Source organism: Capra hircus, chromosome 13 (assembly GCF_001704415.2).
Source record: "Capra hircus breed San Clemente chromosome 13, ASM170441v1, whole genome shotgun sequence".
In the NCBI taxonomy this organism is placed as follows: domain Eukaryota; kingdom Metazoa; phylum Chordata; class Mammalia; order Artiodactyla; family Bovidae; genus Capra; species Capra hircus.
Genome location: NC_030820.1, coordinates 59,527,628 through 59,543,982, shown reverse-complemented (window position 1 = coordinate 59,543,982; position 16,355 = coordinate 59,527,628). Strand labels below are relative to the sequence as shown.

Below are 16,355 nucleotides of genomic sequence, written 5' to 3'. Positions count from 1 at the left end.
ACAGGGCTTCCCCAGATATTCTAAGGAAAATTCTCCATGGTGTGCCTGGCATAGAGAAATAATTGGAGACAGCATCACAGAGCGCTTACTATGTACAGGCCCAGTTATAGGGGTCCGCAATTTACTAAGACTTAATGGGGATTTCGGAGGCTCCAGCATGATAACTTGAAAGCGGCAGAAGTGGGATGGAGACCCAGCTCTCTGCAGATATCAGAGGGTTGAACCAATGCACCGTGTTACTTAGAGAGAGCAGCCGCTACATGTTGGGCCCTGCCTTCCATGCAATAGGGACATAAAGATCAAGTGGAAATGGACAATTTTTCCAGGATACCTGGTGGCCATCTGGGACCCTTTCTTCAGCAGGAATGCTTCCTCCCAGAAGCCTCTAAACTCCAGTGTTAAGAACCCCTGGAGCAGGGGTGGAGCTGGGGAAGGGTTGAGCTGAGTGATGAAGTCCTTATAGGCTGAGCTCAGGGTACTTGGGAGCCACTGAAGGTTCTAGACAGGGGAAGTGACATGACTGTAGGCCAGGATGGAGCACCCCTGGAGATGGGGCCCTATGAGGAGGCTGCTGGGATCTTCCAGGCAAAACATGAGGCTGGGGTGAGAGGGCAGGTGCCGGAGGGGAAGTGGTGCCGGATGTCCTGCCTCCCTTCCTGCCAGCTGAGAAGTGTCACCTTTGAGTACAGCTGCCCTGGTCCCAGAGAAGGCAGCTGTGGTCGAGGATGGCAGAGCCACCCGCTAGACACAGACTACTCAACTCCAGACTCACACAAAAGAGAAATATTTAACTCACTGAGTTTTAGAGTCTTTCTGCTACAGCCACTTAGCCCGAGCCAGAACTCACTGTGTGACCTCGGGCAAGGAACTTTACTCCTCTGAGCCTCAATTTCCACATTTGTAAATTGGGGGCACCAAGAGAACCTGCTAAGATTCAGAAATGACATGTGTAGAGCTAACAAGGAAGAGACACGTGGTTAAAGTCCCTCCTTCCCACACAAGCCCCCCTGGCTGACCCCCTAACTCCCATTTAGCCCAAGGGCAAGCCTTTTATTTTCTCTGCCTCCTTCTGATTCCCTTGGTGGCTCAGGGCAGTGGACACCGGGCCCTCCAGGGCCCTTGACCCAGGATCTGAAAGACTTTGAGATAGAGGTGATCCCTCTCCTGCATTTTACAGATCGGGAAACTGAGGTCCAGAGAGGGGCAGGGATTTGCCTCAGCTCCACAGGTCCATTCAGAGTGATGCTGAATCCAGTTTTTGGTGGCACTGGGCAAGGAGTCGATCTCTGATAAAGGTGCTGGGGGAACCTTCTCGACCCTCTCCCCAGCTCACTGGGGAGTGGCAGCACTGGCTCAGTGGCATCACTCCTCTGCACTAACTTCTTTACAGTTCCTCATGACCACCCCAGGGCCTTGGCACGTGCTGTTCCCTCTAGTGGGAGAGCCCACAGCTCCTCACCTGGCAGCCTGTTTCTCATGTTTCGTCCTTAAGTGACTTTCTTCAGAGTCTTTCCCTGATCATCCTGCCCAGTTGGACCATCTGAAATCTTTTACCTGTAACTCCTATTTATTTTCTTCACTTATAATATATTAACTATTATCAGTTAACTTAAAAGAATTTTGATTTTGGTGAGTCTTTCCCTTTAGTCTCTTAAGCACCATGATGTCTGAACTGTGGCTGTCTGTCTGTCTGTCTGTCTTGTTTGCTGCTCTCTCTCCCTCACTGAGGCAGGCTCTGGCCCAGACAGGTCCTCAGTACATCCTTGCTATATGAATGAATGGATACGTGCATGAATGAATAAATACTCAAGTGAACGTGCCAAGCCTGGACATTCACCACTGCCCTGAACCTGCACGACTTCCCTGTGACTAGATCGCAGTCTCCCCATTGTACAGATGAAGAAAGTGAGGCTCAGAGAGGTCTTACAGGGGAGGGTAGGAAAGTGTGGGATGCTAAAGGCCATTGGACTTCCCTGCCCTCTGGACACATCCAACGGCAGCTCATAGGATACGTTACACATTAATCTAACACGAGAAGTAACACATTTATGCTGGTTTTGGCCTGAATCAGACTCCATTCTCGGAAGGGGCTGCTCCATCAAAAGATGCTGATGCTGCTTTTGCCAAGGCAACACTGTTAGCTTTCCAAAGCATCTTTCATGAGAGAGGTGAAGGCCCACATGGACACTGTGGAGGTGGGACAGTCCAGAAAAAGGGGACAAATACCCTTTTCTACCGAGACAAACCATCCTGATGCTGGCTACTCCCCTGCCCCCTGCAAAGGGCCACCTTGTACCCCACCCATGGTTGCTGTCTCTGGGCTGTGCACAGTGAACTCTCTTCCCCAGTGTGGAAACTGCCTTTGCTGGAAACATGCAGAGATCTCAGGAACAATGTATTCTCCCTGCCTGGCTCCACCAGGATTTACCAGATGCCAGTGGGAAAGACAGAATAGTCTTGGAAAACTTTCCAGAAGGTTCGTTCAGCCCTTGATATAGGTGGAGAGGACACTACTCCAGCCTTTTTGTGGTTGATGCCAAGATGCCTCCGGAGAGCTCTGGACCAGGGAGGCAACTGAAAGATGCAAGTGCGCTGGAGGTGGTGTTGGCTGAGCTACTTGGATGAAACTCTTTCCCCTCTCTGAGCTCTAATTTCTTCATTGCTAAGATGGGGAGAATGCTGGTCTGATGCAGAGAGAGGTGACAAGGCTTCTATGTAGGCACCTGCAGATGTAGGTATCCTTGCAGTTTCTGCAAGCAGTGGCTTCAGGAGACCCAGCCAAGGCCAAGGCCTTGCCAGCTAGGCCCCAGGACCCTGTGCACCCAGAGTCCTTTAGCTGTTCATGTCTGCAGCCGTGGTGAGTCAGTGTTGCTGTCTTTTAGGCATCCGCAGGTGCTCGGTCCTTATAGCACAGATGGGAACTATAAAGGCTCAGAGAGGGCCAGCAGTGCTGCTCCAGGGGCAGAGCCGGGACTGTGAACTAGGGTCTGACACCTCTGGGCAGGACACAGCAGTGTCCTTGATAGTCTGGGGCAAACCGGGGATTAGCTGGAGCCCAAGGGACAGGCCTTGGGGGCACAGAGGCTAGGAGAAGGGGCAGGGATAGAGATGAGAGCCGGGAATCTGCAAGAGGGAAGGAGAAAAAGTGAACCCCTGTTCTCGACTGCCCAGCATCCCTGCTTCCTGAAGCAGCTCCTCATTTTCTCCAAGGCCAATCCAACGCCTTGGAGGGGACTGACCTCAGTCCCTGGTTCCAGGCATGATCGTGTGACCCAGGTCCGGTTAACCAGAATCACAGTGGTAATTGCAAGGATGGACACAGGACGAGTCCTGGCTGGAAAGAATCCTGCTCTTGTTGGAATCACTGGGACAGGGGAGCTTTCTGGCTGGGGGATGTTAAGCAGGCAGAACACGAGCCTGAGGTTGCTGGAGCCACTGTCAGGAGAGAACCTGATGGAGAATGAGGTCAGCGTGATGGATGGCAGGCCTGAGAGGTGAGGAGCGACATCGTTTGAGCACCCAGATCTAACCACACCCGACTCTATCTCTAGACACCCTGTATGTGAGTCAATCCACTCCTCAGGGTAAGTTTTCTGTCCCTTGCACTTGAGAGTCCTGGCACAGAGAAAGAAGGAAAGTTAAAAAGGAAGGATGAACATTTAAAAAAAACAGATATGTGAGGGTTACCCCAATTGGGTTCTTGGTGTTTTTAGACAACTGGGATGCAGGTAGGGATTGGAGCCTTCACCCCACCCAGAGGAGCTCTGTTCCTGGGGCTCCCAGCAGTGCCTATACACTTGCAGTGAAAAAAAAAGAAAATGCTGTAGCTACAAAAATAAAGCACTTACCTTCCCTAGGTCCAGGAGAAGGGGTGGCATGTACTACTAGGGCTGATTTCTCCACCCCATTCACTTCTTTGGGAACTAACATTATTAGGCACCTGCTTCCTGCTGGGCTCTGCTGAGAGGCTGAAAGACATGGTCTCATTTCCTTCTGCCCCGGTACAGACCATCTCCATCTCACAGACCAGACGATCGAGACCTTGAGAGGCCGGACCACTGGTTTCAAGTTCAGAGCCGCAGGTCTGTCTGACTCCAAAGTCCTGCCCCACAGCACCACGCTGCATACAGTAGATGCTAAATAAAGGCTCGCCTAGCAAATGCTGGATAAGGTGGTGTCAGCCTTCTGGGCAGCAACCTGCCCCTAGGTACTTTTCCCTCCTGCCTGAACTGTCACCATTAGCAACCACAGCCTTTGGTTTCCCAGAAGGAGATGAGCACTAATCTGTGCTGGACTGACTCGGGGGATTGGCACAGGTGGGACTCAGGAGGTGGGGCAGTGCCAGGCGGGACGAAGGTGCCCTGTTTCCATTGCACAGCCTCATGAAGGAGAAAACCTTCTGAAGATAGAGGGGTGTCCGGGTGGGCGGCAGGTCTGTCCTGAATGGGCCCAGGTGTCGGCTGAGGACAACAGGGCTTCAGTGGCCTCATCAGGATTGACGCCGGTGGCACAGTAATGGGAGTGGGTGGCAGAGTGGCCGTGGCCCCTCTCTGCTCCTGTCCCCTGAAAGAAGCTCATGAGGAGCCCCTGGTTGCCTAGACTCAGCAAAGCCGTCTCCATGGATAACTGCAGCATCGCTCTTGGATGAGAGAGGGGGAGACTAGGAGTTCTGGTTTGGAGGCAGGAAGGATCTGGACCCAGCAATTGGTGTCCTGCTCAAGACAGAGTGGGCAGTCCCCAAGAGTCCCTAAACTTGAGAGCTGGCGTGAGTTGGGGACACAAGAAGGGTGGAGGGCAGCCCCAGCCAGAACTGGCTTCCTAGGGTCGGAGAAGTGTTGGAGTGCTTAGTTCTAAGACCAAAGACTTAGTTCTAGACAGTTCTTCAGTGACAGCATGTCTGTTTCAACCCAAAGCCTCCTTCCAGTTGTTTTTAGAAGCTGTCTGAAAATGTCATGGTGGCCCTCATTGCTGAAAAAGGTGAAAACAGCTGGGGGTGGGGATGGGGCCTGGGGTTTAAATCATGACTCAGGAGAACCAATTTTCTCCAAGAGCATCCACAGCCCCAGGAGATGCTCTGAGATAATCAGGCCCCATTTTCAAATAAGTGAATTTGGGGAAAGTGGCCCACTCTAGCCCTTTCATGGGCAGTCACAAAGCACATGACCACACTGATGGCTCTGACAAGGCCTGCAGCTAAAATGCCTGTCTACATTGATTTAACCTGGTGTTTCCCTCCCTCATTAGACCACAGGTACCTTTATTCTCCCTGGAACATATTCTAGAACATTCTAGGGGTAAAGGAGTACCTCTTAGATCTCCTGGAGCCCCTGAGAAACCATGTCTGAGCTTTAGATGCTGGGGCATAGAAGTGATGGACAGTGTGGGTGCAAATGGCGATTCCCATTATAGGGGACACAGTTCCTTCAGTCTTGAACAGGAAGTTCAAGGATGTTCAAGGACGTGAGAAAGCTTGGAACAAGAGATGGCCTTTCCAACAACCTGGGGACAGCGTCTGGGCCTCCACCGGGGCAGTTTCCTCCTGTAAATACCTTCCCACTTGCCTGAAATTCCACCACTAGCTGCATATTCCTTTGCAGAGCCCAGTTAAATCTGCTCTCCACTCATTCAGGATACTGCAACCCTCAGGTGGGCAGGAGGGCCCTGCAGGAGGCAGGAGGGGAGAGGGAAAAGGGACACTGAAGAGGCAGGAACCCCCAAACGTCCACCATTTCACAACTTGAGGGGAAAAGGGCCAGAGGCGACTCTTCTGGACTCCTGGGGCAAGGAGGGCTGGCTCAGGGGACCCCCAGGCTGTCCGGGACAAGGTCCTGGCATTGTGTCCTGTGTTCGAGTCCAGCTTGTCCAGGGGATACCACGGCCAAGTCCTCCCGTGGGACCAGCCTCCAGGCATGCTGTCCCTTAGATGCCCGAGGGGCGCATCATCATGCGAGTGGCGCGCAGCGAGTAGCTGGGGCCTTGGAAGTAGTGCCAGCGGATGCCGTTGAGCTTGCGCACGTGGTGACGGGCTGGGTAGTAGATGCCGTTGAGGTTTGAGAGGCCACAGGCATCAAACCACCACCCTGGTGGAGGCGAGAGGAAGAGGCTTTAGGGAGGTGGGGATGTAGTCAACAGGGTGAGGGCAGCCCTCTACCCCAAAGGTGAATCAGGGCTGTTGGCCCCTGAGACAAGCCAGCCTGCTGAGGATGGGGTTGGGTAGGAATGGGCGGGAGATACCCAGACCCTCTCCTCAGCCTGGGGCCTCCAGAGGCTGGGAGCTTGGGTGTGTCCCTCTGATGTCTCTGTCTCTCTTTGCTCCCTGTGACCCTGCCTTTCCAGGTCTCTCTGCCTCTCACCCAGTTTCCATCCGTCTTTCGTGGATGAAACGTGATCTGTGTTTCTCTCTCCACGTTTCCCTCTGTACCTGCCCCTGTCCCCATGCAGCTCTGTGTCCACCTCTCTGTTCATCCTGGTGTCTCTCTCATTTCCATCTGTCCCTGTCTCTGTGTCTCCGGAGGTCCCCTCCAATCTCTGTCCCTCTCATTCCATCTCTCACACACCATCTCCCACTCTCTGACGTCGCCCTCTGCAGAAAACACTGCCTGAGTCAGAGCCGGTGGGCAGCTGCCCCTCTGCCCCCGACCCAGGTCTCCCTCCTCCTGATCCTGCTTGGCCTGGAGGAGGGGTGGGGGCGAGTCTCAGATCTGGTGTTGGAGCAGATTAGGCATTTTACCCGCCTAGGGTGCACCCTGGTCCCTACCATCAGTGCTGCTCTGAGGTCTTAGGGGGCAGTGAGACCCTGGAAGGGGCCTTAAGGACTCAGTGGAAACAGGGGAGTTTGGATGAGGTACAGCCAGGCCAGCTCGCAAGTGAGTGAGACCCTGACCTGTACCCACTTCTTGATGGCACCTGGCTGCACAAAGACCCAAGTGGGGAGGCAATGAGGGTGTTCAGCCAGGTGAGCCTGTGCAGAGGCATGGGTTCACCCCATCTTGCACCCACCTCCGGACAGCATCTGGGCGCACTTGCAGAGGCAGTTGTCATTGTCTGCGTCACGTGTGCTGAAGTTGGTGCCCTGGAGGACCAGGCTGCTCTGGCGCCCTGCTGAGCCACTGTACCCACTCAGAGAAAGCCTGGAGGCCACCAGGAGGTGGTGATGGGAGAGAGGCACAGAGTCAGGATGGGGCTGGTTGAGGAAGGGGCTCCCCTCTGGTTGTCCTGGGAAGGGAGCCCCATCCTGGGATGCTGGGCCATGTTCCCTCCTGGGCTGCCCTCCCTGCCTGCTGCCTCCAGGGACAGAGTCCCCACGTGTGCCAGGCCCCTCTCAGCTGGACCTGAGTCTTGGACAGTTGTGAGAGTGATCATGATAATAATAATAATATTAATGAGGACCATGACTAGCACTTTTTGAACATGGACTATGTGCCAGGCATTGTTTAAAGCACTTTACATAAGTTGACTCATTCTTCTTTAATCCTCACCATACCCTAAAACTCCTGTTTTACAGAAGAGGAAACAGAGCTCCTTAGAGCCAAAGAAGCCTGCCCCAAGTGGCCTGACTTGAGAGCTGTGTGCCTTCCCTCGCCAGCTGACCATCCTGCAACCCCAGCCCTGTCACACCTCCTCACACTCATCTCCCCGCCCCCACTTCCAGGAAGACTTCCTTGACCACACCAGCCCACGTGGCACCCCAACACCTGTGACTTCTACCCTTGCAGCCAGCTGGGGAGGGTTTCTATTTATCAGGCTACAAGACCCTGGCAGACACCCTGAGGCCTGTGTGGTGATTACAACCACGATCTTTGGGGACAAAATGCCTGTATTCAAATCCCAGCTCTGCTGCTCGCCAGCTGCGTGCCCTTGGGCAGACTGCTTCATCTCTCAGCTTCACTTTTTTCATTTTTTTAAAACGGTAATGATAGCATATTAACCGTCATTGTGAGGGGGTGACCTCAGCATGTGACGAGTGTGGAGCAGTGCTGGCACGCGCTAAGTGCCCAGCACGTTCAGGGCTTGTTGTTATCCGTCCTGTCCTGTCCATGTGTTCCCAGCCCAGGGTGCGCGGCTGGCACAGGCTTCCACTGAGCCTGGCTGAAGACAGTGCTGGGGGCTCGTAGCGGGGGAGGGGCTCCACTGACAGCTGCGGCCGGAGCCACTTTGGGAGCAATCAAGGTCTTCCAGGTGGGGGCAAGTGGACACCAGGTGCAGCCAGGGTGGTTCTGGTTCCCCAGGGCAGGGCCTGTGAGATGCCCCCAGAGGGATCCAGAGGGAAGGTGGTGCCTGGGCATGTGGCCTAGCTCAGTCCCGGTACCTCCCATCCATGGACTCTGCCTGCAGAGAGGGCAGGGCCAGCTCAGGGCAGACAGCCATGAAGCCTCAACTATGCCCTTAAATATATCACCCTGGGCTCGCATGACTGGTGTTGCAAACCCCCTTCCAAGAGGCCCACCTAGCCAGGGCCTCCCTGGGGTGGGAATAGGCTGGCCGGCCCACTTGCTCATATGGTCCCAGCTTCTTGTGGCTGTTGACGGCTCCCCTTAAGGGCTCAGACATGTCACTTCAAGGCCAGGCTTGGGGCTCAGGCTGAGGTTGGGGGTCATGTTTAGTCTGGGGCCGCATGAAGTCAGCGTCGGACAAAGCCAAATGATCTCATGAGGTCATTCAGCAGCATCAGCCCCTTATTGGGCCCAAGTCCTCAGCCTCCCTTCCCTGCTCCTCTGGGAGCCAGAAGGGGGATCTGCGATCTCTAGGGGACCCTCAAGTCATGGGCCAGGAAACCCCACTTGACCCATTTTTCAGATACGCTTTGAACATATTCATGGCCGAGGCCTGGGGAACCCAAACAAACACATGAGTCCTTGCACGCCCCCAAGTGAGATACAGAAAGGGAGTGAGTCTTTGTGTCTGAGGTCGTGAGCATTTGGATACACGTCTTTGTGCCTGCGTGTGTGTGTGCGCGTGTGTTTTGAGCTTGTGCAGCATTATCTATGGTGGGTCTGGTGTGCGCTCTGCAGTCTGTCTTTGTGGCTGGGATTGTGCACGTGTTTATCTGCAAGGGCTTCTCTGAGGCATGTTTGCACACGTGGCTGGTTGTGTGCCTGTGCTTGTTTGGGTAGCTATGGCACTTGTATGAGTCTCTGTGCTCTGAAGGTCCACGTATGTCCCCCAGGGGTGTGGTGAGCCCCTCCATACGAACATGTGTGTCTGTGCGTGTCCCCATGTGCCTCTGCGTGTGTCTTGCGCTTGTGCTGTCTGGGAGGGTGGGCACCTCGGGGAGGCCTGTGCCTGCTGCCAGTGACTGCTGTGCCTTGTCTGTGCCTCCCTCGCCCGGCTCCATGGCTACTTGTCTGCAGGCTTCTGCATGCACCCCAGCTGGGCCCGGAGGGTCCCCATCATTTTATCTGACATATAAGGGTGCCCCTCCTGCCCATGCCCCAGCTGCTGACTGCCAGGCTTCCCCGCCTCTGGGCTTCCCTGAGAGGATCCTCCTCATCTTATCAGGCAGCTGACTCTGGACAGTGGGGGCCCAGGGACCAGTGTCTGTTTCTGCCACTTTCCCCTAGCCCTTCTCTGGCTGTTTCCAAGCCCCTCTGTGTTTTCCAGGATCTTCCAAGCTGTTCCTGAATGAGCAGGGCCTAATCTATAGGATCCCAGCAGCCTTTGAAAGAGCGTTGGTTAAGTTTAGGGTTTCTGTGGCCAGCTAGATGGCAACTCTTCTGTCTGCCCCCTGCCGCCGCCCCTCCCACCCACCCACCCCCTGCCCCGCCCTGCAGAATATCCCTGCTCCCTGGGGTGTCCTCTCTATCCTCTCTTTGTCTGGAGAATGCCTACTCTTCATAGGCACCACCTCCTCCAGGGAGCCCTCCTTGATAGCACAAGTGTCTCTGTGCTCCCCTTAGGCAACTCCGGTACTCCTGGGGGTGTGGGATGACACACTGGACTGTGAACAACTTTGAGGGGTAGAGCGCAGGTCTGATTCTTCTCCAAATGACCAAGGCCAGCTCACACTTAGCACAGGGCAAATATTCAATATATTGTTATTATTATTTTGGGGTCGCTAAGGGTCAAATAGCTGTGGGCCCTTTGAGACCTGAGAGTAATGGGCAGGGAGCTTCTCTAGGTTTCAGATAAAAAGCCAGAGGCAGCAAATCAAATTCACATAGGAGAGCACAGCAAGTGGTTCCAAATTTAACAAATGCATATGTTTGTATAAATGGACATAAATAACTGAGATATACATAGATGTAGAGATATTGAATTCCTTTCTTTGGATATATTGTTTATATATCCCTAACATTTACTTAACACTTACCATATGCTAGGCATTTTCCCACAGGTTGTCTCAATTATGACATAGATAGTGTGTTTTACTGAGGCACAGAGAGGTAAGTAACTTGTTTAAGGTCATGAATCCAACAAGTGAAAGAGTCAGGCTTCATACCCTGGGCAATCTGCCTCTAGGGCCATGTTCTTTAGCACAATGAGATATAATACTTTCCTGATATTTCTTCCCTAAGAAAAATGGCAGATCATGGACTTGGGGCCACAGAAGCTGCTGCCCCAGGACTGGGTCATGGAGATGAAATGAAGTTTAACTGTTACATGTGTAGGAAAGGGAGGCACCCCCCGCTTCCTGTTATGCACTGCTATGTCCCAGGCACTGGGGATGGGGACAGCAGTGAACTCGCACAGAGCAGGCCAGCCAAGTGTGTGAAGGGATGGCTTGGGAACAGGAATTGCAATATAATAGTATAATATTATTTGTTGGAAATTTACTAAGTGCCAGTATTAATGTTCTATGTATAGTATCTCATTCAAGCTTCACAGCACTTTGAGGTGGGTACACTTTGGGCACCCATTTCACAGATAAGACAGTGGAGGGAGCGACTTGCTCAGGGTCCCTCAGGGAGGATAAAGCCAGGATTTAAGCCTTGGCTTTGGTGGTCAGTGGCTTAAAGAGAGGTCAGCCAGGTGTTGTGGCTACTCACTGGTCAGCTCAAGGAGTCAGGGGGCATTCAGCTCAGCCAGCCTAGCCCAGACCTGGGGATGTTTCATGTAGCTCTAGACCTTACACTTTACGAAAGAGGATTATCAGATTGGGTTGAGTCCCATAAAGAGGGATGTCAGAAGCAGCCAACTGGAGGAACCAGGAATATTCCACCGAGAGAGGGGTTGGGGGCACATCACCGAGAGGCCGTCAGAGGGGGAACTAGGCATACAGTGCAAGGAGTCGGAGAGTCACCAGCGAGTCTTTGGAAGGAAGTGGCTTCCCATTAATGGAAGCATTCCAGCATGGTTGGATGATGGCTATGGCTGTGGAGGAGGTTCTAGCATCATGTGAAAAACCAGATGACATGTGAGGTCCCTTGTGACTCTTTAGCATGAATCTATGAATTCAATTCTGTCCTGGTTCCAAGACAGCTTATCCTCATATCCTCGAGTTTCTCAGAGACATAACATGATGGAGGAGAAACAACGAGTTTTGGGAGCAAAAGAGTTCAAAACCATGCCTCCCCTACCTTGTAACTCTGGGCAGTTCCTACATCACTAAAGCAGGTATAGCAACACTTACCTCAGAAGGTTATGTGTGTGTGTGTGTGCTTAGTCACTCAGTCGTGTCCGGCTCTTTGTGACCCCATGGACTGTAGCCTGCCAGGCTCCTCTGCCCACTGGGAGTCTCTAGGCAAGAATACTAGAGTGGGTTGCCATGCCCTCCTCCAGGGACCTTCCTGACCCCAGGGATTGAACTCAGGTCTCCTGTATTACAGGCAGATTCTTTACCGTGTGAGCCACGAGGGAAGCCCTCAAAACATTATGGGGAGGATTAAATGGAGCTATGCGCCTGGAACATAGTAGGTGCTCAAGAAATGCTCATTTCTTTTTCTGAATGGGACCAACAACCCATACTGAGGGGGATGGTGGGAGACTTCGATGATTTTATAAGTTGCTCATATTTAAGCCCATCCTGTGGTACAGAGGTACGGAGAAGCTGACTTGACTCGCCTGAGTTCACACAGCAAGCTGGAGAGAGCGAGAATGAGCCTAGATCTCTCACTTCCCAGCCTGGAGAACTTTCCATTTCCCCTCATAGCATAGGACAGGCTGGGAACATCACCTCCCCGATTCCAGGCCTCTGCAAAATGATCGACTCAGGGTGACTGACCTTGGAAGGCCCCTTCCCGCTCCCAGCACGGCAGCGTCAGTGGCATTCTTTCCACCCCACCCAGTGGCCAGGCTGTGCTGAGTGCTAACCAGCCGCCTCCAGAGTCTATGACGTGCGCCCAGATGGGGGACAGATGGCAGCAACAGGAGACGCCCAGGGACTGACCCCTGGTGCAGACTCTGTAGCCACTAGCCCAGGGTCCCCCGCCCACCCACCAGCCTGGGCCCCAAGCCCACCTGTACAGCTGCCCCTCGCTGCCCAGCTGGAAGTGCTCATACTGGGCGTAGGCCTCGTTGCCTTCCCAATCTTGCAGCTCCACTCGCAGAGAGTAGGTTGCCCTGCTGGTGAGCTGGTGCACCACTTCATTGCCTAACCAGTGCTCTCCGGCTGGGTTGCCAAAGCCCTGGGAAGGGGAGAATGGGGGTGGGTTGCATGTGGAGGACAGAGGCTATGCCTCTGGTTAAGGATCTGGGCTGGGCTGGGCTCTGGGGACATTCACCCAAAGCCACTTTGCTAAATGACCAAGTTCATAAAGAATAGTGTGGGCAGGCCTAAGGGTGGAGCCCCCCAACTTCGAGAGTAAAATGACTAAGACTTTTGTAAATGTAAAAACCTGTTAAAAGCAATTGAAATCACATTTCTATGAAGTTCAAGAACAGGTCAAAAAAAGTCTGTGGTGGTAGAAGTCAGAATAACCACTACTTTGGGGGTGTCTTGACTTGGAGGAGACACAAGGAGGTTTTCTGGGGTGCTTGGAATGTTGCATATCTATCTTTGAATGGTGGTCACATGGATGAATACATATTCACTGAAAAGTCACTGAATCTTACACTTAGGATTTGTGCACAGAAATAAATGCCTGTATATTAAATCTCAATTGAAAACTAACTAAAAACTTAAATCAGCTTCATACATGGTAGAGCAAACTTTGTTCAGTGACATGGCAGCCACTGCAAAATTTCAGTAACAGAAATGTAAATGAAGAGCATTGAGGTGGAAAGTGTCCCAGGGTGACAAGTAGCCAACACCCTTAGCCAGGACAGTGATTCAGCACTAAGGACAGGGCACACCTAAGCCCCACTCACCATTTTAGCACCACTGATCAGCCTAATGGTTTATAGCCAGCACTCTTTTGTGTATTTCTGCTTTTGAGCACCCTCTTTCTTTTTGCCATTTGAATGATTCTTTAAAACCCAATTGGTTTAAGAACAGTCATAGCTTAATTTGGTATTTATTTTCAAATATTTATCAAATGGACAGCAAGCAGCCACACAAAAAATAGTGTTGTTATATTTCCGTTTGAGTATCTTTTCTATTTCTTTTGCTCTTAAAAAATTTAAGAGCTTTTAAGTCAGCTTGCCAAAAATCCTTTACTCAAAATTTAATTAAAAAACTGGAAGACAATCAGGCATTATCCCTCATCTTGTAAAATGCATGGGGTCTTTGAGCCAGCAATTCTGCATTAAAAAATCTCTCCTTCAGATGTAGTCATGTATGTGTGTTAAGACAAAGACATTCATTTAAATAGTGCATCCAGGGGTGGGCAGCAGAGGTTACTTTTTTCTGTTCCATTTTTTGGTATTTAAATTTTTCCAGCAATGTGTATCTTTTCCAAAAAATAAAATAAAATGAAAGCTAAACTTTCGTTTTAAGGATATACGTCAGGACTTGCAAAAAGAAGGTTCAATTTTGGGTGTTGGAGTCCTTGACAGTGAATGTGTGCTGGCCAAACCTGTTTGAAGGGAGTTGGTTTAGGCAGGCTGATTTTTTTTTTTTCTGAGAAGGGTTGAGGGCAAACCAGATGCCTGCCCACACCCCACATCCTGCCCCAGGTTTCAGGACTGACAAGATCCTCCCCAGGGCAGCAATGTTACCTGTTTGTAATCCTTCCAGTTCCGTTGGAAATTCACACTGCCATTCTCACGGCGCTGAATGAGGGTCCACCCACCTCCGCTGACCTCCATGTCACAGAACACCTGGAGAGAATTGAGAAGGTGGGGAGTTGGAAGCCCCTGGAGGCAGCCAGAAGCCAGGTCTAGGCCAGTCTGAGGGTCATCTGACTGACAGAACAGCACAAAACAACCAGGGAGCTTGGTGGTCAAGGGCATCACACAGATCCAGGCCCAAAGCCTTTCTTTCTTCATTTGTCAAACGAGGATGCTGATACCTTCATCTTTTTGTGCCTTAGGTTCTCATCTGCACACTGGAATTGTCGTGAGAATTAGATGAGTCATCCATCTAAAGAACAGAACTCAGTAAACGGAGGCTTTTCATTCACTGTTATTGCAGGGTTCCTTTAAGAATGAAATGCCAAGAGGTGTAAAGTGCTTGATATATGGCATAGACTCAGAAAATGTTATTACAGGGGCTCCCTGGTGGCCTAGCGGTTAGGTTTCAGTGCTTTTATTATGGAGGCCCGGGTTAAATCCCTGGTTGGGGAACCATTCTGCATGCCACACGGTTGGGACAAGATACCAAAAAAAAAAAAGTTATTACACTTGGTGAACAAATGTTTTCTGAGCACTTAGTAGGTAGCAGCCTCCATTCAAGGCATGGAGAATGCCGATATGGATGAGACAAAGAGTTCATTCTTTTGAAGAGCTTACCATCCATTGCAATCACATCTTTCAGTTTAACTTTCGTTTACATATTAATTTTTCAGCCAGTTCAGAAGATTTCAATGTTTGATGAGGAAATACTTGGTGTCTAGTCCCATACTATTAATAGACAAATCAGAGACAAATGAGAGATAAATCAACCCCCAGGGCTGGTTTGATCTAGGAAGCTAGCAGATTGATACGGCTAGCAGGTCTGATACAGCTGGAAGACTACTGAATATGAACATCTGGGCAGCTGCAAGATGAGTTTCCAAGAAAGAGTCAGGGGCAGCCCTGGAAGGCTTCCCAGGGTATGTGTTGTGAGGGTAGCAGAGGTTGCAGGAAGGGAAACCGAGGTTCAGAAAGGGGAAAGTACTTGCTCAAGGTGAATGAGTCAAAATAAAGCTGAATTTTAGCCCAGATCTCTTACCTCCCAGGCCAGCTCTTCCCTCTCTATCAGTGTTCCCAAATTTTAGCTATTCACACTTCCCAAATCCCACCATAGCTGAATTTACTTAATTTCGTATAAAATATTTACTTTAAAAGTGGTGTCTTTTTTCACTTAATACTCAGACTGAATGCATCTTAAAAAGGATATCTCAAACTCTTCCACTTTTGGGTCTGGCCCCCAAACCCTCTCTCCTGACATCCACATTTTGCCTCGACTGCCCTCCCTTCACACATTTGATAACTGGTCCTCAAAGTTCAGGGTCTCCATCAGCCCCAGTCCTTAATATCCCACATGGAACAAGCTAGAAAATATCTGCTTTAACCACATGATCTGACCCCTAATTGGGTGACCCCTACCTTCTCTGGATCTCAGATGTTGGACAAGGCCTGAAGTGAATGTGGGGAGCAGGTCGGGGTGAGCAGGGGTCCTTCGGCTCAGCACCCTCTGATAGCCTCAGTCCCCAAGGAGCCCCCTAACCTTTCTGGGCTCCGTCACATTGGCCACATGGATGGTGTAGATGCCACTGGCATTGGCCCCAAAGCGCTGGATCTCTGCACAGTCCTGGAACACCTGTTCAGCTGCCCTCATGGAGGCTGCAATGGGACAAGGTGAAAACAATTAGCAAAGAGCAAAACGCTTCCCAGGTGGCTCAGTAGTAAAGAATCTACCTGCCAATGCAGAGACACAGGAGATTCAGTTTCGACCCCTGGGTTGGGAAGATTCCCTGGAGGATGGCAACCCGCTCCAGTATTCTTGCCTGGAAAACCCCATGGGCAGAGGAGCCTACAGACTAGTCCATGATGTCACGAAGAGTCAGACACGACTGAGCATGAATGTACATTGATGAAGGTGGGTGTGCCTTAGTGATAAATAATTCACTTGCCAATGCAGGAGATGCGGGTTCGATCCTTGGGTCAGGAAGATCCCTTTAGAAAACTTATGAAATTTTGCCTAGCTAAAAATTTATGACAAATTTTGATTCTACTTGACTTGGTATGAATAGAACAGCATATTTCTAATTTAAAAGAAAATAGACAAACAACAAGCAACAAAGGTTTACTGTATAGCACAGGGAACTATAAATAATATCTTAATAATCTATAATGGAAAATAATCTGAAAAATTATATATGTGTATATGTATAACT

The 16,355-nt window shown here is 51.1% G+C and overlaps 1 protein-coding gene across 2 annotated transcripts in view; it reads right to left on the bottom strand.

Annotated features, from left to right (window-relative positions):
• Nucleotides 769–16,355, bottom strand: part of ANGPT4 (angiopoietin 4) — a 49,904-nt gene continuing 34,317 nt past the window's right edge. The window contains exons 5-9 of one of the 2 annotated variants that reach the window (XM_018057652.1): nt 15,686–15,801; nt 14,035–14,136; nt 12,397–12,563; nt 7,000–7,130; nt 769–6,080 (exon numbers count right to left, since the gene is read on the bottom strand). In XM_018057652.1, the coding sequence (XP_017913141.1) occupies nt 5,920–6,080; nt 7,000–7,130; nt 12,397–12,563; nt 14,035–14,136; nt 15,686–15,801 (677 nt within the window). In that variant the 3' untranslated portion in view covers nt 769–5,919. The remainder of the gene's footprint in view (nt 6,081–6,999; nt 7,131–12,396; nt 12,564–14,034; nt 14,137–15,685; nt 15,802–16,355) is intronic. The other variant, XM_018057653.1, reaches the window with a different exon arrangement.